This window comes from Microcebus murinus, chromosome 4 (assembly GCF_040939455.1).
Source record: "Microcebus murinus isolate Inina chromosome 4, M.murinus_Inina_mat1.0, whole genome shotgun sequence".
Lineage (NCBI taxonomy): Eukaryota > Metazoa > Chordata > Mammalia > Primates > Cheirogaleidae > Microcebus > Microcebus murinus.
In genome coordinates this window covers 17,992,377-18,018,000 of record NC_134107.1, presented here as the reverse complement: position 1 = coordinate 18,018,000, position 25,624 = coordinate 17,992,377, and the positions used below count along the sequence as shown (strand labels likewise).

Sequence of the window (25,624 nt, the reverse complement as noted above, 5' to 3'; positions counted from 1 at the left end):
ACTGTATTTCTAATGCTTGTTCAACATCCTTCCCAGAGGAGGACAACCAAAGCCTGTTGCTTTTACAACTTCCAAGATTGCTGAGCACTGAGTTAGATTTAGATGATCTGTCCTGCAGGTCTTCTTACCTCTGCCCTTCATGCTGTGGGGCTGGCTCCATGGGCATATGAATGAAGGTGGCCTCATCAGCCAGGCTTCTGCCTCCTTACACTCAGTGACTTCCAAGAGTTATGTCATAGCCCTACCCAAAACCCTCCACTGGATTCCCATGGCTCTTGGAATAAACACCAAACCCCGAAACAGCCCCACTGGGTACAACTCTGGCCTTGTTCCCTCTGCTTCAGCGTATGCGCTATCTTTAAATCTTCATGCCCCTTTCTGCCACAGGGTCTTTGCTCCTGATCCCAGTGTCTGAAGCACTTTGTCACCCTCCCTGCCCTCACTCCCTCTCACCTGGCCATACTGCCACTCACCTTCAGATCTTTGCACTCTTATCAGTCTCAGCATAGCTTTACCCACCACCCCAGGGATGCTGCCCTGCTGAGTCAAGGCCTACTGTGGTGTGATCTGTAGCAAGCATGACGGGTATAACTTTATATCATTAATAGTTATTATTTCTTAATTCAATTGTCTTCCCCTGTAGCCTGCAATATCCATGACAGCAAGGACTGCCTGACATGCGGTAGACACTCAGTGAAAATGCACTCAAGGCAGGAAAGGAAAAATGCATGGATGGATGGCAATCCTAAGGGGCTACAACTTAAAAACTCCTCCTTTCTCATGGAAAGCCAGCACCAGGAAGTTTCTCCTGATAAGCAGAAAACCATTTGAAGTTTTCTTATCATGAGAATTTTCTGATTACAAAAATATGTTAATGTAATTCTTTCCAGTTAGGTAGAAAGATAAATTTTATCAAGTATTGGAAAAGTACTTCTATATTCTAATTATGAATGATTACTTTTTCATTTCAGTGTGGTAAGAACACATCATGAGAGATACACTTTTAACATATATGTTAACTGTACAAAACAGTATTGTTTTCTATAGGTGCAGTGTTACAAAGCAAATCTCTAGAACTTATTCATCTTGCATAAATACAATTTTATGTCTATTGACTAGCAGCTCCTATTTTTTTCTTCCTCCATGCTCTGGCAACTACCATTCTATTGTTTGATTCTATGAATTTGACTATTTTATGTATTTAATATAAGTAGAATCATACAGTATTTGTTTCTCTGTGACTGGATTCTTCACTTTGCATAAAATCTTCAATGTTAATCTATGTTATTGCATATTGAAGAATTTCTGTCATTAAGGCTGAATAATATTTCATTGTATGTATACACCACACATTTTTTTATCCATTTGTCCACTGATGGACAGTTAGGTTATCTCCACATCTTGGCTATTACAAATAGTGCTTTAATGAACATTGAAGCCATTTCCTTTATATTCTCATTTCAATAATTTTTTAATAAATACCCAGAATTGGAATTGCTAAATAAAATTCTTACCAGTATTTATGAACATATACTATCAATAAGTTCTAAGCTATACCCTTCATGGACATTATTCCCTTTTATCTTCCTTATAGGCCCATAGGCAAGGTGCTATAATTAACCTCATGAATTAGATGAAAAACAGTAGGTTTAGGAAGGTTAAGCAATTTTCTTGATATAACAGGTAGGAAATGGTGGAGTAGAGTTTCAGATTCAGGAATATCTGAGTTCACAGTGAAAGCTCTATCATTCTCATGCCAGGAAACTCAAACTCAAGGAAAATTAAGTGGCAGGAATTCAACCCAGTTAAAATTCATCTTCTCTAGGGCCATCATTATGTGGCTTTCTCTGATTCCCTATTTCTTCTAAAGCTTTATTCTTCTTGGCAAAATAAGGCAATGAGAATTTGCCTGCATTTTCAGTTGCGCATTAAATAAGGGTGACTGGATTAGAAGACATGAATCCAAAACCAATTTCAGACGTTAATTTAGTGTCCTTAACTGAACTTGGCTAGGTCACTTACATACTTCATACCTCAGTCTCCACATTTGTATAAGGCTGGGCATAATATTACCTGGTCTATGTGCATCATTGCAGGTTGTGACAATGAAATGAAGTAAGGAAAATGGAATGATTTTATAAGCAGGAAACACCCATTCAGTCATCATTGTTATAAGGATATTTTCCCCTCATAGAGTCACCAAAAGCAAAAACAGCCACAGAATGACACAGACCCAGAGAATGGGCATTTTCCTCAGATGAGAAGTTTATAAGTCACAAACAACAACAACAAAAAAACATTTTCTTCTCTTCCAACAAGTAACACCCATGAATCCCATTGCAATTCCAACTGTATTTCAACCCTTTGGAGACCCATTTGGATGCCCTTTATTTCTTTCTGTTGTCTGATTGCTCTGGCCAGGACTTGCAGCAGTATCTTGAATAGAAGCACTGATAGAGGGCCACTTTGTCTGGTTCCAGTTCTAAGTGGGAATGCTTTTAATACCACACTTGGGAGGCTGCTCCTGATGGGAGGGGTTACTTGGTGCACCTATTGTTGCCTTTTTTCAGGATTTTTCTTCCCTGCCCACAGACCCCACTGTTGGCAGTTGACCAGATGTGGAAATTCAGCCCCACAGATATGATCGTACTGGATGACCTAAACCAGTCTGACAAGCAAATTCACTTGGCTGTCAACCATCAATCTGTGCCAAGGCTCCACAGATTCATGCTAGTTGCACAGGAAAAGTTGCTTTTCTTGTCTCTCCCTGCCTCCAGGGGTGGAGCCTACAGCTTTCAGTGTGAAAGTTGCTGGCTAGGGGAAGAGGTTGGTGCCCCAGTTCACCCAGGGCCCTAGCGCCTGTAAATCACGCAGGTGTAAGACTCCCACGACTGGGGAAGTGTTCAGAATTCACCCATCAAAATGGGGCCTGGCTAATTGACCATAAGTCATGTAAGGGCAGAGCTTGTTGTGACAGTACCCAGTGTAGGGATTGGAGCTGTCCAACACCACAGGGCACCTCAGCATTGGGATTGTGGACCTCAAAAGTGGCGACCACCAGCCCGCAGAGCACTAGCACTGGGGGCAACTGTTCAGGAGTTGGCAGGTGCGGGATTCAGGAGCTGAGTCATCTGGATGCTCATTTTCTCTTTTTTGTCACCCTCTTGTGATCTCACGCCTGTCCAGCAGAAGATGTAGCTCTTTGTGACCCTCCCTGAGCTGGCCTATCTGCCCACAGCAGTTTCCAGGTTAGAGTCCCCTACTTAGTGTTCACCTCCATTGTTCTGGACCCACTGACTGCCAGGGGCCAGTTACCTGTCTCCTAATTCCCTCCAGCAGTAGCTCAGACCAGTCCCTCCCCCTCCTAGTGCCGTTCTGGCACAGAACTCTAGGGAGTTCAAGATGCTTGTATAGCAAAAGCAATTCTATGCAAAAAGAACAAACTGGGAAGCATCAGTTTACCAGACTTTAAGCTATATCCAAGGTATGATAACTAAAATAGCATGGGACTGGCACAAGAACAGAGACATAGACCAGTGGAACAGAACTGAGATATAAAACCATCCTCATAGCCATCTAATCTTTGAAAAAGAAGACAAAAACATACACTAGGGAAAAGAGTCCTTATTCAATAATAGGTGCTGGGAAAATTGGATAGCCACATGTAAAAGACTGAAATGGGATCTGCACCTTTAACCTCTCACAAAAATCAATTCACAGTGAGTAACAAACAGAAACCTAAGGCATGAAACTATAAGAATTCTAGAAGAAAATGTTGGTAAAGCTCTTATAAAGCTCAATGTCTATAATTGGCCTAGGCAAAGAATTTAAGAAGAAGACTCCAAAGGCAATCACAGCAACAACAAAAATAAATGAATGGGGCCTGATCAAATAAAAAAGCTTCTGCACAGCCAAGGAAACTATCAAAAAAGCAAACAGAATACCTACAGAATGGGAGAAAATATTTGCATGTTACACATCTGAAAAAGGGCTGATAACAAGAATCTATATAGAACTCAGGAAAATCAGCAAGAAAAAAATCAAACAACCCTATCAAAAAGTGGGCAAATATTTGAAAAAAGTATTCAAAAGAAGATAGACAAATAGCCAACAAGTATATGAAAAAATGCTCACCATCTCTGATCATCAGGAAAATGCAAATCAAAACCACAATGAGATATCACTTATCTCCAGTGAGAATGGCTTTTATCAAAAAGTCCCAAAACAATAAATGTAGGCATGGATGTAGAGAAATAGGGACACTCATACACTGTCAATGGGACTGCAAACCTGTACAACATCCATGGAAAGTAATATGGAGATATCTCAAAGAGATACAAGTAGATTTATCATTTGATCCAGCAATTCCATTACTGGGCATCTACCCAAAACAACAAGACACTTTATAAAAGAGATACCTGCACTATAATGTTTATAGCAGCACTATTCAAAATTGCAAAGATGTGGAAACAACCCAAGTGCCCATCAATACATGAGTAAATTAATAAAATGTGGTATATGTCTACCATGGAGTTCTACTCAGCCACAAGAAACAACGGTGATATAGCACCTTTTGTATTATCCTGGATAAAGCTGGAGCCCATTCTTCTAAGTAAAGCACCATAAGACTGGAAAATCAAGCACCACATGTACTCACGATCATATTGGTATTAACTGATCAACACTTAAGTGCACATATAGTAATAATATTCACTGGATATTGGGAAGATGGGAGGGGGGAGAAAGGGAAGGGTAAATACACACCTAATGAGTGAGGTGGGCACCATCTGTGGGATGGACATGCTTGAAGCTCTGACTTGGGTGGGGCAAGGCAATATAAGTAAACTAAATATTTGTACCCCTATAGTATGCTGAAATAAAAAAGGAATACACCACAGTGAAATGGGGGAAACAAACAAAAAAAGAAATTATTTCTAAACAGGTTTATTTGTGTATAATTGATCTACAAGAACTACACATATTTTTAATGTGTACAAAATGATAAGTTTAAATGTATGGGAACACCTGTGATACCAACATCACAATCAAGGCAACAGAGTTATCTAACATCTCCCAAAGTTTCCCTGTGTCTCTTTTTATTTGTTTTTAAATATAAATTACTTTTTTTCTTTAACCACTATAGCAACACATTAATGCTACTCCATAGAACATGAAACATTTCATCTTCTTTGAAAGATCTTTAACGTATCAGCAAAAAGACCTTTGTCAATTACCCCTAAAAATCACAACACATAGGCATCTTTGGGCTGCACAAAACAGCCCATGCATGCAGTGCTTATGACTGATTCAGTCATCTCTAGAGTGTCCTTAGAAAATCCCCTTGTGTTTCCTTCTTTCATCATTACTGTTGAAGGAAGAGAGAGTGAAATTCCTTAGAGAGTATTATAGCTTATCAAATCTTTGAGTCTCCTGTGAGTGTAGAAAACATTTCATCACAACCTCTTCTGGGAATTGTTTGTGACTCTCTTAAATATTTTCTGCACAAAGGAGCAAAGGTGGGATGAGTAAGTAGCTCAGAGAACTACAAGAGTAATTCATCATCTGTGGGTTCTTTTCAAAATACGTATTCAGTATAACCCATCAAAGAAGAGGAACATGTCACCAAAAGATAGAAAACAGGTGAGGTCACGCATCAGTATTTAGAAAATGATGTGACATATTGGGGTAGAGCATTATACCATCCGGTTTTCCTTTGAGTGTGGGTTCTGTTTGGCATCAGGTTCATGTCATTTTAATATTTTAAAATGAGACATAGATCATCTCTTTGGCTTTAGGTATCTCATTATAAGTCTGAATTTAGAAAATTCTAGAAATGGAAGTTTCTATAGAATTTGTATTCCCCAGAATTTGTATTCATCTATTTCACAGATAAGGAAGCTACACCAAATGTAGCAATTCAACAATATCAAATTATTAATTATTTAAAAAAAGATATAGGACTATAACCAGGATCTCCAGAACTTTACTCCAGTATTCTTTTCCTATGAGCTTGAAAAACAGGTGATACATAGAAATCTAAAATATATTTTCCTGAGTGCGAGGCACACTGTCTGGGGGATGGTCACCCTTAGAGTTCTGACTCAGGGGGAGGGGTGGCAAAGGCAATATATGTAACCTTCACATTTTTACCCCCATAATATGCTGAAATAAAAAAATAAAAATAAATTTAAAAAGAAAGCTTACACTACAGAATACTATACATCATAATAACACACAATCTTACCATTGCATGAATTAATTCTATAGAAAATTTTATTATGAGAAAGCTTTCCTAAACAGAATGTTTCTTATATGGGAGTAGAAACATCAGCTATCTTGTTTACTAATATACTAATAGAACTACAGTGTTAGCGTACTAATATACATTTATACAAATGTACGTTAATGGAGAATTCAAGTTATGATGGCTAATTGCAAGGACAAAGAAAAACAATTAGGACATTTATTAAGTTTCTTCTATATAATTTTCTAACTAAAGATAATAGCTTAACTATTAATGAACATGCTATGAATTAATAATGGACTAGCAGAGAACATCAATAACTAACCTATTTTTGCAACAAAAATATGTGCATTTCAGTTTTACATCAGGTTACTAAAATCAGACATTTCCTCCAGCTATTTCTTATTAAGAAAAACTGTTTGATTTAGTAATTTTATTGAAATAAAATTAGATATGCACCCAGAAGTGGGAGTACTGGAAAAAAATTAAAATAAAATATATTTTCCTGTATTTGCTTTCTTAAGATAAAACTTTTGCTGGTGTATCATTAAATAATTGTTTATTGTTAACAAAGGAATCTGCTTATTTACTCAATATTCTACCATTTCTTCAAGTCAGAAGGGCTATGCTTTAGCTACATGAGACTCACAAAAAAAGTGCAAAGGTTTTCTTTCCTTTTTTCTTAGTCAAGCCCTGATTTTGAATATTGTAGCTTCATCTTTGTGTGATTTATTACTTAATGGAAGTACTATAGAATTAAAATCATGTCTCCCTAAAGGTTAAGGCAGTTCATGATACACAGTCTCTATAGAATAATCACTGAACATTTTTTTTCTAGGAGTTACCAATACATACTCATCTACTGAATTGAAATGTCTACACTTAAACTCAATGACCAAACCATTAAGCACTTAGCACAAGACAGTCGCTGAACTCAGCACTTTGTATATATTCTAACCCATTTTTACAGGAAGTTATTAAGGTAGGCATTATTAACCACAATTAACAGATGAAACGCTATGACTTCAAGAAGATGAGTATTGTGCTGGGAATTATTAGTAGTAAATGGTAAAGCCTGGATTTGTCCATTCAGCATAAAAGAGAACAGGCAGGGTGATTTATGATTAGTGAAGCAGCTTCTCATACATTGCCTGGAATCTATAATGGAGGAGAGAATAGTTTTCTAATCACATTTTCCAGTAGAGTGAAATTACTTGACTGACACATACCCAGCTGCAGAGTAGAGTGCTCATGGCTGGTGCTGCGTTCTTCAAGGTATCTCCTATTCCTCTAAACACTGCAGTGTGGTGTTGCTCTGCATTTGAATGATTGGTGTCTTGATCTGCTTCCTCATCTATAAAATTATAAAGTCAGCCAAATGGGTCCTTCCGTTTTCAACAATAGGATTATTTCTCTCTTGCTAAAGTGAATGAACACACTGACAAATGATTGATCACTCTCTTTTTTTTTGTTTGTTTTGTTTTGTTTTCATTTTTCCTGATGGGTTATTTTCAACTTGCTACATGAAGCAGTAGGATAAAATGAACACAGCACTCTATGGTCCAGATTCAATGATTAACTCTGCAACTAACTCACAGTGTGACTTTGCATGTCCTCTCAGCCCAGGATTTTGTTTCCTCATCAACCTAACCTCTGAAGTGATATCTGAATTCACATGTACTGAGAATTAGCTGAGCTGAATAGCAGCAAGTACTCTTACTTTTAACAGCTTTATTGAGGTATAACTGACCTACAATGATTCGAATATATTTAAAGTATAAAATTCTATGTTTTAATGTATGTATACATCCTTGAAACCATCATCATCATCAAGAGAGTAAACTAATCCGTCATCCCCAGATGCTTCCTCATGCCTCTCAGTACCCCCTCCCTCCTGCTCCTCTTTACACACCTCTACCTGGGAAATCAGTGATCTGCTTTCTGTCAGCATTGATTATCCTGCATTTTCTAGATTTTTACAAATGGAATCATGGAAGATATACTCTTTTTATCTCTTGTTTTTTCTCTCAGCCTGATTATTTTGAAATCCATCTATCATGTTATTAATACATGTATCAATAATCTGTTTCTTTTCATTGTTGAGAGGTATTCCATTTTATGGACATACCACAAATTATTTATCCTGTCATCCACAGATGGATATTTAGGTTGTATCCAGAATTTTTGTTTAAAAAAACTGCATCATAAATGTACTATGTACATGTTTGATTTTATAAGAAACTTCCAAAGTGTTTTCCAAAGTGACTGTACTATTTTTCATGCCTGCCAACAATGATGGAAGTTTTAATTCCTCCACTTCCTTGTCAACACTTAGTATGGTCAGAGTTTTAAAATTTTCACCATTTCAATAAATATTAAATTTTAGTATCTAGTAGTAATATTTCATTGTGATTTTAATTTGCATTTCTTTAGTATGAATATTTGAGGGTTTTTCATGCATTTATTTGCTATTCATATATCTTCTTCAGTAAGTATCTTGAAATCTTTGGCTATTCTTATTGGACTGTTTGATTTATTATTACTGAGTCTTAAAATTTCTTTATATACTATGGATACAATTTCTTTTTTTTTTTTTTTTTTTTTTTTTTTTTTTTTTTTTTTTTTTTTTTTTTTTTCTTTAAGCAATTTCAAGTAGATGTATGGATACAATTTCTTTATGTTTTCATATATATGTTTTCAAATAATTTCTCCCAATCACATCTTTTTATTCTCTGTTTTCTAGTAGACATAATGTATGCAATGATTCACACATACATAGCATATTAAGCATCTATTGAACAGGAATAGATATAACTACAAACTATTAACTTTTGAGACAATATATCAGATTATTAGAGACTCTTTTTGTTGTTGATTATAGTCTATGTGGAAATTGAAAGATGAAGGAACGTTTTCTATCATTTTTCAATCCTAGTATTTAGGATAATCTTACTAATGTCCACAACCACATGAAAGACACATAGTACTATTCTGCTGTCTCTTATTTTTTAAACAGCAAATGAATTAAAGAAGGTATAGTCTGTTCTTTTTCCTTTAGGTTTAGGTAGAGGATGCTACTTCTTTCTTTTCTTTCTTTTTTAAAAAAAATTATTTCAGCATATTACAGAGGTACAAATATTTAGGTTACATATATTGTCTTTACCCTGCCCAAGTCAGAACTTCAAGCGTGTCGATCCCCCAAACGGTATGCACCACACCCATTAAGTGTGTACATGCCCATTCCCTCTTCCCCCCTCTCATCTGCCCAACACCCGATAAATGTTATTACTATATGTACACTTAAGTGTTGACCAGTTAATACCAATATGATGGTGAGTACATGTGGCACTTGTTTCTCCATTCTTGTGATACTTCACTTAGTAGAATGGGTTCCAGCTCTATCCAGGATAATAGAAGAGGTGCTAGGTCACCATTTTTTTTTAGTGGACTAATCAAATGTGGTGTATGTATACCATGGAGTACTATTCAGCTACTTATTTCTAAATTACTTTGTCTTTTATTTTAGTTTGGTTTAAATGGATTTGGTTTTACCCACTGCCCTCTTAAAATTCTGCAATTGATCAGATATTCATCCAACAAAAAAGCCTAACAAAAGCATGTTCCTATCTAATCATTGAGTTGGATAACACTCTCTCTATTCCCCCCTGAGTGAGGCATCTTTGAATCTTAACTCTGAGCTGAACTCTACAATAGCTTCTGGTTAAGGAATAAAATTGTCCAAAGACACAGCTGTGTCTTCACCCTGATTATGCCCCATGTCTCACCCTGAATGCTTCTTAAGATCAGTGAAACCAAAGGACTAATTCTGTGCCCACCCATGATTGACAGGACAAGAAAAACAAACAGGTGCAAAAATAGGGATTTAAATTCTATCAAAGCACATATAACATCAGAAGGCAACAAAGTGAAATGGACCCTAGAGTCAGGCAGACTCTAACACAGAGTCTGCTGTGTTATTTACTGGCTATTGACTTTGTTAAGGTTACTTAATATCTAGCCTTGTTTTTTTCAGATATAAGTGGCAATGGTACCTGCTTTATAGAGTTATGAGGATGAAATTATGTAACACATTTAAAGCATTCAATAAATTGTGGTATATAGTAAATAGTAACTTCTGGCTTTTAAAAAGTTATTATTTTCTACTGCCTTTTCTTATATTTCTGACTTTCTGCTCTAAGTATTTTACTTTCTGTATGTATATATGATGTGTTATACTTTGAGATCCTTGGATCATTTGTTTTCTTATCTATGTTCACCTGGAATGAAAATTAATGTTTATCTTTATTTATAATTTCTCTGTTTTAGAAAGAATGAAAGAACTATCAAACCTTCTTTTCTTTACTTAATGTGATGGGTAATTGTACAGACCAGGTCAAACATCTGGTACCCTGTGATAAATGACTTCAGAGCAACAGGTCATTGAAGAAGTGGAACTTGCCATTCCCAAAAAGCTAATGTCTTCTCCTGTTGTAACTGGGCATGAGCAGAAGAGTTATTCTATTATTAGTCATAGAATCTAATTAGTGGAAGGACTTTTAAGAATCACCCCCCCAAAAAGCCTTCATTTATTGTAGAAATATATCCATTTTTTATATCTCTGACATATGATTGCTTATCTTTAGTTTGAATATTTTCTGAGACAGTGAATTTACTACATTCATCGATAAACCAAACCCAAGTACACATACAATTGGAACAATGGATAAAGAAAACCACTCAGTGGTGACTGAGTTTATCTTTATGGGCATCACACAGGACCCTCAGCTGCAGATCATCTTCTTTGTGGTCTTCCTTGTTGTCTACCTGGTCAATGTAGTGGGGAATGTGGGTATGATTATCCTGATTATAACAGACACTCAGCTGCACACACCCATGTATTTTTTCCTCTGCAATCTCTCCTTTGTCGACCTGGGCTACTCCACAGCCATTGCCCCCAGGATGCTGGCTGACTTGTTAACAAAGCACAAAGTTATTTCCTTCTCTAGCTGTGCCACCCAGTTTGCTTTCTTTGTAGGTTTTGTGGACGCTGAGTGCTATGTCCTGGCTGCCATGGCCTATGATCGTTTTGTGGCCATCTGCCGGCCCCTCCACTACAGCACCCTCATGTCCAAGCGGGTCTGCTTGGCTCTCATGCTGGGCTCTTACCTGGCTGGTCTAGTGAGTTTAATAGCCCACACGTCCCTCACCTTCAGCCTGAGTTACTGTAGCTCCAATATCATCAACCATTTCTTCTGTGAAATTCCACCATTGTTGGCCCTCTCTTGCTCAGACACCTACATCAGTGAGATCTTGCTCTTTAGTCTGTGTGGCTTCATTGAATTCAGTACCATACTCATCATCTTCATCTCGTATGCCTTCATTCTTGTTGCAATCATCAGAATACGCTCAGGTGAAGGCCGTCTGAAGGCATTCTCCACCTGTGGGTCTCACCTGACAGGCGTCACACTTTTCTATGGCACAGTCATGTTTATGTACCTGAGGCCAACATCCAGCTACTCCCTGGACCAAGACAAGTGGGCTTCTGTGTTCTATACTGTCATCATCCCCATGTTGAATCCCTTGATCTACAGTTTGAGGAATAAGGATGTAAAAGCTGCTTTCCAAAAACTATTTGGGAAAAAATCTCAGTAATAATTTTAAAAAATGAAAATCCATTTTTGCCACAAGTAAATCATAGTTCCAAAAGGATGATGGCAGGAGATAAAAGATGCAAATAAATTTCAAATAAATACTATGCAAGCTACCATCTCCTTGCTGAGTGAATCTTAAATTCTGAAGGGTTTTCTGTAACCCTCAACACTACAATCTGCAAAGAATATAAATTCAATTAATATTTTTGAAAGACGAACTGAGCAAGATACACTAGTATTTTTTGTTTTGTTTTTTTTACTTAAAGTTTGTTTACATATTGATTAGAAATTAAATATTGATTAGAATTTTCAGCAGGAATTGATAGGAGAAAGAAATAGCCAATAACTCTAAAGCAATTTTTTTTCAGCATCATGAAGAATGCCAAGTTCAAATGTTAAAAATGTTTCTACTCTGAAAAGAAGTCAGAGAAAATGTAGTTGAAAATATGGGGAAAGAGGCTGGTGTGGGGATGACTTAACTCAGTTTGAGATCCACTCATCCATGTATTTAGTACAAAATTGCAAGTGCTAGGTGTGTGCCAGATTCTGGAGGGTGTAAACATAAAACACATGTTGACAATAAGGGATTTGTTTTGCAGTTGCTCTATCATCTCTCTGAATATATTGCCACACATAACAAAATCGGCAACTGTGCAAAGTCCAAGAAGAAGAGCTGGGGGCTTAGGCTCGGCTGCTAACTAGTTCTGTGAGCATTGATGGGACCCGTTTTGCCTGTCCTCTGATTTTCGTTTAGTGAAGAGGTTAGTTTTACCTAATATTTACTGGATCCATTTGATCTTCTCTGCCTAACATTAAAAAGGGATGGGCAATCTAAGTTTTGTCAAATTCATATATTGGCTTCCTTTCAGCCCTCAGAGAAGCCCCAGAACTCTGGGACTCTAAGAAAGATAGTTTGGAGCAACTCATAAGGCTAATTTTAGCAAGATTGTAACATCGGCAAGATTAGTTTACCTGCTCCCATCTAAATATGTTTTCTGTCTTCTAATTGTAATCAGACCCTAGCCTTTCCTCAGGTGCCATGGGTCTCCATACCTTCCACCATCTTGTCCAGGCCCTTGCCAAAGAACAGTCTCATTGGCTGGGTATGGTGGCTCACGCCGGTAATCCTAGCACTTTGAGAAGCTGAAGGATTTCTTGAGGCCAGGAGTCCAAGCCAAGCCTGAGCAACATAGTAAGACTCTATCTCTACAAAAAAATTAATAAATAAATAAGTAGAAAAAGTAACTGGGCATGATGCTGCTGCCTGTAGTCCTAGCTACTCAGGAGGCTGAAGTAGGAAGATCGTGTGAGCCCAGGAGTTTGAGTTTGCAGCAATCTATATGATGCCATTGGAATCCACTCTAGGCAATAGAGGGAGACTTTGTCTCAAAATAAGACAAACAAACAAATGAACAAAGTCTCATTAACCCTGATGTATCAATGATTGACAAGAGAAGAGGATATAATTCCTCTTTCCATGTTCTGAAATCTACCAATCTTCAATTAAAAACAGGAATGCCGATTTTCGTAAGTTATTAGTATATTCTAGTTATCAGCCCCTTATCAGATGCGTAGGATGCAAACATTTTCTCCCATTCTGTAGGTTGTCTGTTTACTTTCATGGCTGTTTCTTTGGCTGTGCAGAAGCTTTTTAGTTTGATCATGTCCCATTTATTTATTTTTGTTGATGCTGTGATTGCCTTTGGGGACTTCTTCATAAACTCTTTGCCTAGGGCAATATCTAGGAGAGTGTTTCCAACATTTTCCTCTAGAATTCTAATAGTTTCATACCTTAGGTTTAAGTCTGTTATCCAGCGTGAGTTGATTTTTGTGAAAGGTGAAAGGTGTGGGTCCTGCTTAGAACTCACGAAAATCGGCAAGAAAAAATCAAATAACCCTATTAAAAAGTGGGCAAAGGACTTGAACAGAAACTTTTCTAAAGAAGACAGAAGAATGGCCAACAAACATGAAAAAATGCTCAACATCTCTAATCATCAGAGAAATGCAAATCAAAACCACAATAAGATATCATTTAACTCCAGTGAGAATGGCCTTTATCAAAAAGTCCCCAAACAATAAATGCTGGTGTGGATACGGAGAGAGAAGAACATTCCTACACTGCTGGTGGGACTGCAAACTAGTTCAGCCTCTGTGGAAAGCAATATGGAAATACCTTAAAGGGATATAAGTGAATCTACCATTGATCCAGCAATCCCATTACTGGACATCTACCCAAAAGATTCAATGACACTCTACAAAAAAGACACCTGCACTCGAATGTTTATAGCAGCACAATTCATAATTGCAAGGCTGTGGAAACAGCCCAAGTGCCCATCAATCCAAGAATGGATTAATAAAATGTGGTATATGTATACCATGGAGTACTATTCAGCTCTAAGAAACAACGGTGATATAGCACACTTTGTATTAACCTGGTTAGAGCTGGAACCCATAGTACTAAGTGAAGTATCCCAAGAATGGAGAAACAAGTACCACATATACTCACCAGCAAACTGGTATTAACTGAGCAGCACCTAAGTGGACACATAGGTACTACAGTAATAGGGTATTGGGCAGGTGAGGGGGGTGGGTATATACATACATAATGAGTGAGATGTGCACCATCTGGGTATGGTCATGCTGGAAACTCAGACTTGTGGGGGGAGAGGGGAAAGAAAGGGCGTTTATTGAAACCTTAAAATCTGTACCCCCATAATATGCTGAAATAAAAAAAGAATCTTAAAAAAAAAAAAAAAGACTGCCAGGTAGCAGCAGCAAGTAAAGGTAGCAGATTGAAATATGGGAAAAGCTAACTTTTTCTTAGAGGTGCTGAAATTTCATCACACTATCAGTTTTAAATATTTACAATCATTAATCTCTTTATCTCAACCCTTCCTCCAATGCAATGTAGTTAAAGGCCTCGGAAACACAATGGTTGCCCTAAAGAGAAGAGCAGCCTCATTCATCATGAAAAGGCACCTAGTAGTTTTAGGGATTTACCAGGCTTCCTACTGGTGCTTTTGCACCTGAGTTGGAAATGATCTGGTGTAAATTTACTCAGGTATTTCATGAATTTCCAAAACATCCTTGGTGTCACATATGCAGAAAGAACAGCCTATGGCTAATGGACACATGTAGATTTGGCAGTCCAGAAACAGTCTAGAGATGTATCTTTCTTTATACTTAAAATGTGTAAATCATATATACTGTGTGATATTTTAAAGAAATAGGACTTTCCTATCCCATTAACTAAAATATTAATGTAGGTTATAATTGAAAAAGCAGTTGCCTTAGAATTAGGAAGATCTTTGAATTCCCTTTCTAAATTTCTCATCAGTGACCTTGTTGCTAAAGGATTACCTTTTATTCTTGTTTCTTGTATTCACTCAATAGAAAAAGAACTTTAAATCTCATAGAGGTTTTATAGTAATCATTAGAGATAGTCATTGTCCTCATTTTAAAAAGTATAAAACTAAATCTCAGATACCTCAACAGACATATCAAAGTTAAGTAATAGAATAAAAAAATGGATTCAAGGCTGAACTTCTCACTAATTTCTGACAAACTTTCCTGTCTTGGACTACTTAGGAAATATTCCTCACATAGGTTCTGCTAATTTTTAACTATGTGATTTTGGGCAATTTACTTATCTCTTTAAGCCTTGATTTCTACATCTACCAATGTGAATAATAATGCTCACCTTTTAGCATTTTTCAAAGGGTATGCTGTAATCTCTGTAAATCTGTCACATAAAATATTTAATAAACATTAATTCCTTCTATTTTTCCTTCAGTTATATCTTAACTATATATAATTATGCCATCAATGTGATATAACATCATAAAGGAACTAAGTGTTTTATTTTCCACGTAATTGTTAGAAGTATTGAGATAAACCTAAAAATGACAAGATAAAAATGGATAAAATTTCGATTATCTTGGTCTTAGTCCCAGTTCCACCAATTATTGTCTTAAATAAATCCTGTAAGGTCTCTGAACTTTAGTCTATTCATCAATAAAATGAGGACTATTTTTATGCCTTATCTATCCTCTTAGTGTGCCCAAATAAGAGACAAATAAATTCATTATGTTTGAAAAGTCCTGACTTCTCTTTCACATATTAAAAATCTTTTCCAGTAATAAAATCAAACAATGGTAAACATGCCAATCATAGTCTCTATAACAGGCTGCATAATCATATGAATTTGTTTCCTAAAATCAGCAAAGAGTTGATAATCCCTGTACCAGGGGCTCTGGCAAAAACTGATGCAGAAATGGTTAAGAGCAGAGATGTCAGAGTGAGATAAAACTGAGATTGAATTCTGCTTTCTCTACTCTCCAGCTTTATGACTTCAGGTGAGAAGTTTCTAAACGATCTGTACTTAAGACCTGGTGGACAATATAAGATATATATACCTGACCGCCTGGAGTTTACACCTATAGGGAGATAAGAGGAATGCAAATACTCTGTATTACAGGAAAAAATAACACCAAAAAAGAAAAAAAAAGACAGAAAGAAAAAAGAAAAAAAGGAAGATTGCAAAGTGCTTTGGTAACTGATCCTAGAAAGATAGCACATCCTCTTGGGAGACAAGGGTAGGCATTATGGAGAAGGGGGCATTGAGTTGTCTTTAAATCATGGACCAGAATCTAAAGAAAGAAGCAAAATGAGGTAGGGAGTACGAGAGGGAGAAAACAGTAAATATAGGCAAAGGGGCTGGAAACAGTGGGGCATGTCCATGGGCCATTAGGGCTGAGTACCCAGTAGGAGGGTTTAGTGATGAAGCTGAAATGTAGCCCACTGATCTGGCATCAATATAAGTATGTGGGAGATTATCACTTGGGGAACAGATATTTCTATCACGTATCCATTAGCAGAGCAAACTTCAAGAAACAAGTACAGCAACATAATCATTAGGCTGGTATTATAAATCTGAGTAGGCTCTGGCTACTTGAATCAGGTTTACAGGCACAGATGGTGTGCTTTTCTTAATGGGGCTTGAATAAAACTCTTACATTTAGCCCCATGTCTGGTTTTACGCCAAGGGAAGAATTTAGCCTGAAGTCCCTGCCTTCAATCTCTATGTTGGAGAGGATACCTGAAATTATTAGGGTCTCAGTTTCCCAAAGGATCTCATAAATAGCCCTGTCGCCTAAATTTAGAAATACAAAATTGCCAAAGTCCTTTTCTTTGTATTTCAGAACTTCTTTCTAAACCATCTGTTTGGTATTATTCTGCTTTTCCTCATCCACTACTTCCACATCCTCTACTTCATTCTCCTTTGACAGTCTCAACTTCATGACTCAGGAAGTCCAAACTCTTCCTTTAAAGACCAGCTTACATACCATTCCTCAGAAATTCCTCTTTCTCCAATCTACTAGGCTGGTAGAAAACACTCTCTTCTGAATAGCAAAATCCCTCAATTTGTAACTCATGATTGTGTGTGAGTATTGTAATCATGTGTAAATGTTTTGAAGCAAGGCACTGTATAAGATGCATCTGGGTTTTTCCCATCATAATAATAAGCTCATAATAGACACTTAAAGGATATTTGTGTGAAGAAACAAGTAATAAGAAATGTTTTTGGCTGCACTGCTTTAAACATCTACATGCACTACAAAACTGTGCAGCCACAAGGGGGACTGTGGAAGCAGCCATGTTGGTACCTGCGTGTTTAACTCTGTTAAATGAAGTGTTAATGAGGACAGCAAGCTTCTTCACCAGACCTGACTTTAGGAGACTAGACCAGAGCCCATGATGAAGCAACACCATGAATGGCAGCCACAGGTGAAATAGGAAATTCCACATTTTCAGCTTCATCCTCAGCCATTCCCTTCCATATCTCACCTCCTAGAAGTTCAAGTCACAGCGATCTAAGTATACCATGCATTTCCCCCTGTGTATACTTTTGCTTATGCTAATCCTTTTGCTCCAAAATCCACAGACCCACCTGGAACATGCCTACTTCTGTTTCATGTCACAAATCAATCAATTTATAGAATCAATGCTTTTATAAATCATTTTTAGAAACACCCTCCAGTGTTTTCTCATCTGCAAAATGGTGCCAATGACACCTACAGAATGGGGTTTCTATGAGGACTAAAGAAAATAATGTTATTGTAGCCAGTTGTCCCTCTTGCTCAAAGCAGTTTTGGTTTTTGACTATTGTCCTGAAGGAGGTATCAGTAGTGCTACACTTCACTCACAAAAACTCTCTTGTTCAGATGTTAAACTATATGAAAAGCTGATGTAGTGTATTGAAACAAGTCTAGGTTTAATAAGTGGTTGATCTCCAATGTTCTAGAGAAGTACTGTCTATGCAATTCTACTATAACACTAAAACATATATACCTTAATATGATGACTCTCTTGGTAGACTGTGAGACTTTAAGAAAGGCTCATTTTTTTATCCTCAAGTATTGGAATGTATGAAGTGAGCAACAAATGTTCATTGAACAAATGAATGACCATACCTTATTGGGCTGGAGAACAACTACTGAAACTTAAATCTTATTTCAGGTCTCAGGAAATCTACTATATATATATATATATATATATTAGAACTTTTATATATATATATATATACATATATATATGAGTTTTATATATGTATATATATATGAGTTCTTTAAGATTCATAGGGGAGTATTAGTAACCTATTTCTTCACCTTATGAAACTGGAGTCATGAAAGTTTAAATGGCATGCAGATGTGCTCTTAGCTTCTGCATGTAGAGCTGAAACTGGAGCTAGTTTCTGCTGATTTCTACTCCAGTATTTTCTAGAGTTGTGTATAGCACTATAAAAAGTGGCATACATGATGAGATTTGGGGAAAAAGTTTGGGGAACTTCTATAAAGGACTAGATTTGTGGCTATCTTTAGCCTGGTGATTGGATTAGATTCATTAATCAGGATTTATACAAAATTATGTTATGAAGCACCCATTGAAAGAGCTACATTTGTCTATGACTATGGTGAGTTAAATCTTTGCAAGGCCAAGTGAGCTAGAGAAGTCACCATAACATGAATAGGTAGAAGAAAAGAGGCAAAATAGGACATGACATCCAAAGAAGCATTTCAGATTTCAGGTTATGTTGAAAGAGTGATATCAATGAGGCACAATTAGTATTAATTATTAATATTTCCCTTTCACCATTTTATAATCCTTATACTTTATAATTGTGGTATTAAATGATGTTTTCATGTTTCAAGAGGAAAGATATAGATTAGGAAAAATGGTAACATGGTGTATGATAGTAATGGTTATTATACCCTCTATACCAATAGTCATGATATTAAAACCTTTCATCACTGCATTATCATTATTAAAATAAACAAGTTATGTCCAAAAAATGAAAATTAAAAACCCATTTCAGAATAAATTTTGCCAAGTTTATAGTAAACCTATTTTCAGAGATAATAGATATGGTGATGATGTTGATAGACACATCATAGAAAGATACTTAGAGATTATATAATCTGACAACCATTTCATTTTTAAAAGAAGGCCCATAGAAATGACTTCCCACATTAATAGCTAAATTAGAAGCTTGAAATTACAATTGTCTTCTTCCCATTCTAAATATAGTTTCATTATATTCACATCTAATGGGTGCGGTGGGCACTGTCTGGGGGATGGACACACTTAAAGCTCTGACTCAGGCGGGGAAAAAGCAACATATGTAACCTAAACATTTGTACCCCCATAACATTCTGAAATAAAAAAAAAGAAAATAGTTTATAGAATAAAGATATAAGGAAAGAAAAGTAAATAAATAAATATTGGTAGAAGAACTATCTTTTATCTTACTGATATAATTTCAAACAATGTATTTCAGATACCTGTGATTTTATTTATTTTTTAAAATTTTTGTTAGCCTGTGATTTTAAAGAAATAAGTTTTTTTTTTTCAGTGAGTAACAAAATAGTAGCCATTTTATTAACTGATTAACATTTAAGTGCACATAGAGTAATGACATACATTGGGTGTCAGGCAGATGGGAGGGGGGAGGAGGGAATGGGTCTATACACACCTAATGGGTGCAGTGTGCACCGTCGGGGGGATGGACACACTTGAAGCTCTGACTCAGGTGAGGCAAGGGAAATATACATAACCTAAAATTTGTACCCTTGGAATATCTGGAAATAAAAAAAAAATAGTCGCCATTCAATGAAGGGAGTTGTTTTTACACATTATAGCTCTGCTTGTGACCCTGGAAGATATAACTTTTTGTGTTCAGGTTGCCTCTGGATTTATGTCACTTTTATGAGTGGCAGGACAGGTATTGAGTGCCAAAGCCATTTGTTTTTACTCTCCCACTTCATATTCATAAGGTAATTAACAGCGAAGGTTAGTATCCCATTAATAGCTCTCATGTCCTCTGTTTCGTGATAGCTCTTCTTAAAGCTCCTTTCACATCCTGGTTCCTTAGGCTGTAAATCAAGGGGTTGAGCATGGGTGTGACCACTGTGTAGAACACTGCAATGATCTTGCCTCCAGCCCGGGAGGACTTCGACTGAGGTCTCATGTACATGAAGATGGCAGTCCCATAAAATAATGCTACCACTGTCAAGTGGGAGGCACAGGTGGATAGTGCCTTGTACCTGCCAGAAGCAGACCGCATCCTGAGAACAGACTGAAGGATCCGAGCATATGAAACAACAATGAGTAGGAAAGGGATGAAGACGATGATGATGCTGAAGATAAAAACAACGAGTTCAATGAGTGAGGTATCTGTGCAAGCCAGCCTCAGGACAGAAGGCACCTCACAGAAAAAGTGATTCAGGGTATTGGGCCCACAGTAGGGCAAACTCAAGGTGAGGACATTGATAACCATGGAACTCAGGAAACTACTGGACCAGGAAATGAGTGCTAGTTGGACACAGGTGTTACGATCCATAATGACAGTGTAATGAAGAGGATGACAAATGGCCACATATCTGTCATAAGCCATGACACCGAGAAGAACACACTCAATCATTCCAAAGGAGAGGGAGAAGTACATCTGAGTAGCACAGCCAGAGAATGGGATGGTATTCTTTTTCCCCACCATGTTGGACAGCATTTGTGGGACATTGGTGGACGTGTAGCAAATGTCCAGGAAGGACAAATTAGTGAGGAAGAAGTACATGGGGGTTTGGAGACGAGGTTCTATCTGGATAATAGTAATGATGATAATATTCCCAGATACTGTTAATAAATAAAAGAGCAAGAACATAACAAAAAGAATAAGCTGCATCTTTGGCTGAGATGAGAGACCCAGGAAAACAAATTCAGTCACAGTGAAGTTCGTTTTTATGGAATCCATTTCTTCAGGTCACCTTCCTCTCATATAACTATTCACTCACTTGAAGACAAAATCAAATGCCCTATTATTATGTCAGAGTTTTGGAAATCCAAGACATAAGAAAATATGGAGAAATCTTGGTCTGAGATTGTGTCTCAAGTAGCTGATCTACACTACAAATGGAATTTTTTTTCTCCTGATTAGGAGACAATATTCTCATGAGATAAGACTATTAAATTCAAATACTGACCAGAGTTAAACAGATACTTTTGATTCTTCTAAAAAGGAATGCTCTTTTGCCCATTCATAATCATTTCAAACCCTATTCATTCTTCAAAGCCTTATTCATATCTCACCTACTTCAAAAATATTCAATTCTTATTTTGTTCTACACACAACAACAAAGCAGCATGATGCAGCAGTCAAGTAAATAGCAATGAAGGTCATTGCTTCATGTGACACCGGACCAATCTCTAAGTACTGGCAGGAACAGCAGCTTGTGCTTCTGTTATCACCCTGGGGCAACCTTCTAGTGCTTAGACACCCTGACACCCAAAAGAACAAAGACTGCACACACCAACAATAAAAGTAGTCACGAGGAACAGTAATTACTAATTCTCTCAGCTTCACCACTTCCACCCTGTGTGATCTGGGATGGTTTTGTTATGTGTAAAATGAGAATAATCAAAGAACCAATTTTGTGAGGAGTTTTAAAGGTTAAAAGAAAAAATGCAGGTGGGGCATGGTGACTCACATGTGTAATCCCAGCACATTGGGAGGCTGAGGCAGGAGGATTGCTTGAGGCCAGGATTTCAAGACAATCCTGGGCAAGATAGGGAGGTCTTGCAAAGAATTTAAAAAAATTAGCAGGGCTTGCTGACACACATCTTTTGTTGTAGGAACTCAGGGGGCTGAACCAGTATGATCACTTGAGCCTGGGAGTTGGAGATTGCAGTGAACTGTGATCGCACCACTGCCCTCTAGCCTGGGCAACAGAGTGAGACTCTCTCCAAAACAAACAAACAAAAAAAAGAATGTATACAAAGAAACAAAGAATTTAAGACAATTTCTACACATAAGGGATAATCCAGAAATAGTGTCTATTATTAATAGTCCTAATAACATACAGTGATGCTTCATTTATCTGGATTCATTTCTCTAAAAAGAAATATTTCAGGGAAATAATAATAATAAAAAGTATCAAGATAAGTTAAAGTTAGTAATCTAGTTATTGAGAGTTTCCTAGGACCCTTCTTGTGCCTGTTTGCCCCTAGTTTACACACAGGCAATCCTGTATATGTTTGGTTAACTGACTTCTACTCTGAGCAGTTTAAGAACTTAAGAGAAGCAATGCAGAGATACATGGGGTAATGAAGAAACCTTAAGTAGGCAGAGTTAAAATAGCAAGAAGCAGCTTTCAATTATTCATCCACTCATTTTTTCATTCTTTTCCTTCCTTTTATTATTTTTTTTTTGTTTCTTCTGCTTTTCAAAATTACCTTTTTTATATTCTAGTATGTACCAGATTCTCAGCATACGCCGGTAAAGATAACAAACATTCTTGATTCTCACATAGAGCGTACAGTCCAAGGAAAGTTGCAATAAAGGAAACAGATTGATTCCTGAGGGAGTGGAGAATCTTGCTCAAGAAGACATTAAAAAAACAAATAGTTGCAGGTCAGGAAAAAATAATAGATCATGTAAAATGTCCTTTTGCATATAATACTGACTCACATGTAGTATTTTTTAGAGAGCTTTCATAAACTTTGATTTAAATCAGGGTTTCTCAAATCAAATGATTCTATGAACTAGTCAACTAAATTACATAAAATACCAAGTCAAGGGGCAAAGGAAAAATGGACCTGGAAAGAAGAGACAGAAGTCAAGTCACGTAGTTCTGGTTTGTCAAAAGTAGCAGGAAAAGGAGTGGACAGAATAGGCTACAGAGTTCCCTTCCATGTGCTCCAGGTACCAGTTTAGAAAGTTCTGCTGCAAATAGAAATGTTTTGGGGACTTTTAGAAGTGATTATTATGACAACAAATGACATTCACAGTGAGTTTCTCTGTCGGCAACAGAATGACACATAATTGATCAACTGAAGGTGAAGCACCCAGGATCTGCCATCTGACCGCCTGCATTACACGCCGGCCTCCATCTCTTGTGGGCTGAGGGGTCTTGTGCAATTCACGCCAGTCTGTGCCTTATCTTCCTCATCTGTAGGATGGGTCAAAAGTAGCACCTAACTTATAGAGTCGATGAAGGAATTAAATGAGATAGTGTGCATGAATCACCTAAAACAGAATTAAGCATGGATTGTAAGTGCTCCATACATATTAACTATTATCATTACAGTATCATTATGCTCTGTGATCCTCAGTAGAGGATTCTTATTAAGTATACAGAACAGGAATTGTTGGCAACCCTTTTGAAAAATGACGAGAGACAATATATTTAAGACACTAAACAACTTGTTCAAGGTCACTTGGGGATTTACTGAATATATGTGCAAGCACCTAAAACACACATGTAAGTAGTATAACTATACCTATGTCATCAATTTTCTATTTGTATATATTAATAAGACCACACCAAAATAATAGTTTTGGCTTAATAGGCATGCATGTATAAGTAAATTTGTGTACATGAAAAGGAATATACATATTCTGAGTCAACTTCTAAACATTATCTATATTTTGAATATTTAAAAATAGGAATGCTTCTTAATTCCTCTGAACTCACAGTTCCCATAAAGAGTATCTTCAGTCACTTATGGCAGCAACTGCTGAAAGTAAAATCCACTCAACTGTACAGTTTTTCAGTACATAAATTTATCCTGTTCTTATTATAATACCAGTTTCATCTCCTTCATAAGGAAAGAGGAATAAACAAATTGTGGAAATAAATGTAACACCCATGAAGCAAACTCACCAAATTAAACACACATGAAGTTTCAAGGGATCCAGATATTTTGTAATTACCTGTGAATTTTATATAGGCATCTAGATTAAGTTAGCAACCACCTAGTTAACTGTATGCCCTCAATTTACCTTATAGGGTAAAGGCTATTGCTGCCAAATGCCTTCTTCCAATTTCTTTGCCTGAAAAATGACTAACTCTTTTATTAATATATACTAGGCATGCATGACTTCCTTTTTAAAAGACCCCCTAATTTTCTTCACCCACAAAGAATTAATCAGAGTCTCTTCTGCCAAACCATTCCATCCTTTGAACATTGTGTGTTATTTTGTGTGTGTGTGTGTGTCTGAGAGAGAGAGAGAGAGAGAGAGAGAGACAGACAGAGAGAGAGAGAGAGAGACTATTAAATTCAAATGAAACCTTTCTATTTTCTACTCTTCTTAAATCTTGAGCTGATATTAAGAATAAATTCACTCTCACTCTCACGTAGCCATTTTAGTAAAACTATATGGTTAGGCAGAGTAATTTATTCATAATAGTTTCTGATCAATGCTTTCTAATTCTCACAAGGCTTCTAATTCAGTTTTTTAAATGCAGTTTAATGAAAATGTGTGGCTAACTTACACTTTGGATCAGGTTATTTGGCATTATATTGACACATTAGGTATTTTATGTATTAAATGGATAAACGACTCATCTTTCCATTCTGAAAGTCACAGGAAGAAACCTAACACATCTTTTACATCAAACTAGAAAAGTCTGATGTTCTTTGATAAATTTAGGATTTGAAAAAAGCTAACTCTTACTTCGCAATTTAAATCATGTGTAGAACTGAATACATTATTTTCTTTAATACGTGATTAAATTTATTACTTATATTTGGTAGATAGATTAGATCAATAGAGGCAATATTTTTGGTCTTTAGTAATATCTCATCCAAGGATAACTTTGAAAAGCAATGTAATACAGGGATTAAGAACATAAACTCTGGGCAAGAATAATTCAGATATAATTTCTGACTCCATCACTGCTGTGCTGAATCACTTGGGCAAGTAACTAAGCTACCCTAAATTCACCATTATCCTATGTTAAGAAAAAACTATGCTAGTACTTAATTAGTAGAATCATCTTTTTGATTATATTAGAAAGTACATCTAGCAGTTTTAGCATAATGTGTAAAAAATGATGAGTACTTTATAAACTATAGCTGATAATACTATGTAGACTTCAGATTTATTCAATTTTCTACGCATTTACTTGGGTTCTAAGAGTGAAAGGGCTACCAAACATATCCCTATTTAAAGCATTTGACTTATCACTATGAAGGCATTTAGAGCCCACATAAACTCATATAAGCCCAATGTGCATTTAACATTATCAAAATTCATGATGTCCCTTCATTGGTTATCGGATCATCAACAAATGAACTTTATTGTTACAAAAAAAAAATAAGAACTAAGAATTTTAAGGACTAAAGAATAAAGGTTATAACATATCATAATCTTATCCTCCACCCATTAAGTAAA

At 36.5% G+C, this 25,624-nt stretch overlaps 2 protein-coding genes across 2 annotated transcripts; one reads left to right on the top strand and one right to left on the bottom strand.

Moving 5' to 3' along the window:
- Positions 1 to 10,963: 10,963 nt before the first annotated feature.
- Positions 10,964 to 11,896, top strand: LOC105861315 (olfactory receptor 5AR1). Its single transcript, XM_012746706.2, has one exon. It carries the CDS (start codon positions 10,964 to 10,966, stop codon positions 11,894 to 11,896), a length of 933 nt encoding a protein of 310 aa, XP_012602160.1.
- An 8,370-nt stretch (positions 11,897 to 20,266) lies between these two features.
- Positions 20,267 to 21,202, bottom strand: LOC105861327 (olfactory receptor 10A7-like). Its single transcript, XM_012746720.2, has one exon. The coding sequence runs from the start codon at positions 21,200 to 21,202 to the stop codon at positions 20,267 to 20,269; it is 936 nt and encodes a 311-aa protein (XP_012602174.2).
- Between the last annotated feature and the right edge of the window lie 4,422 nt (positions 21,203 to 25,624).

Coding starts and splice junctions, on each gene's coding strand:
- LOC105861315 (XM_012746706.2), top strand. CDS start 10,964: ATGGATAAAGAAAACCACTCAGTGGTGACTGAGTTTATCTTTATGGGC.
- LOC105861327 (XM_012746720.2), bottom strand. CDS start 21,202: ATGGATTCCATAAAAACGAACTTCACTGTGACTGAATTTGTTTTCCTG.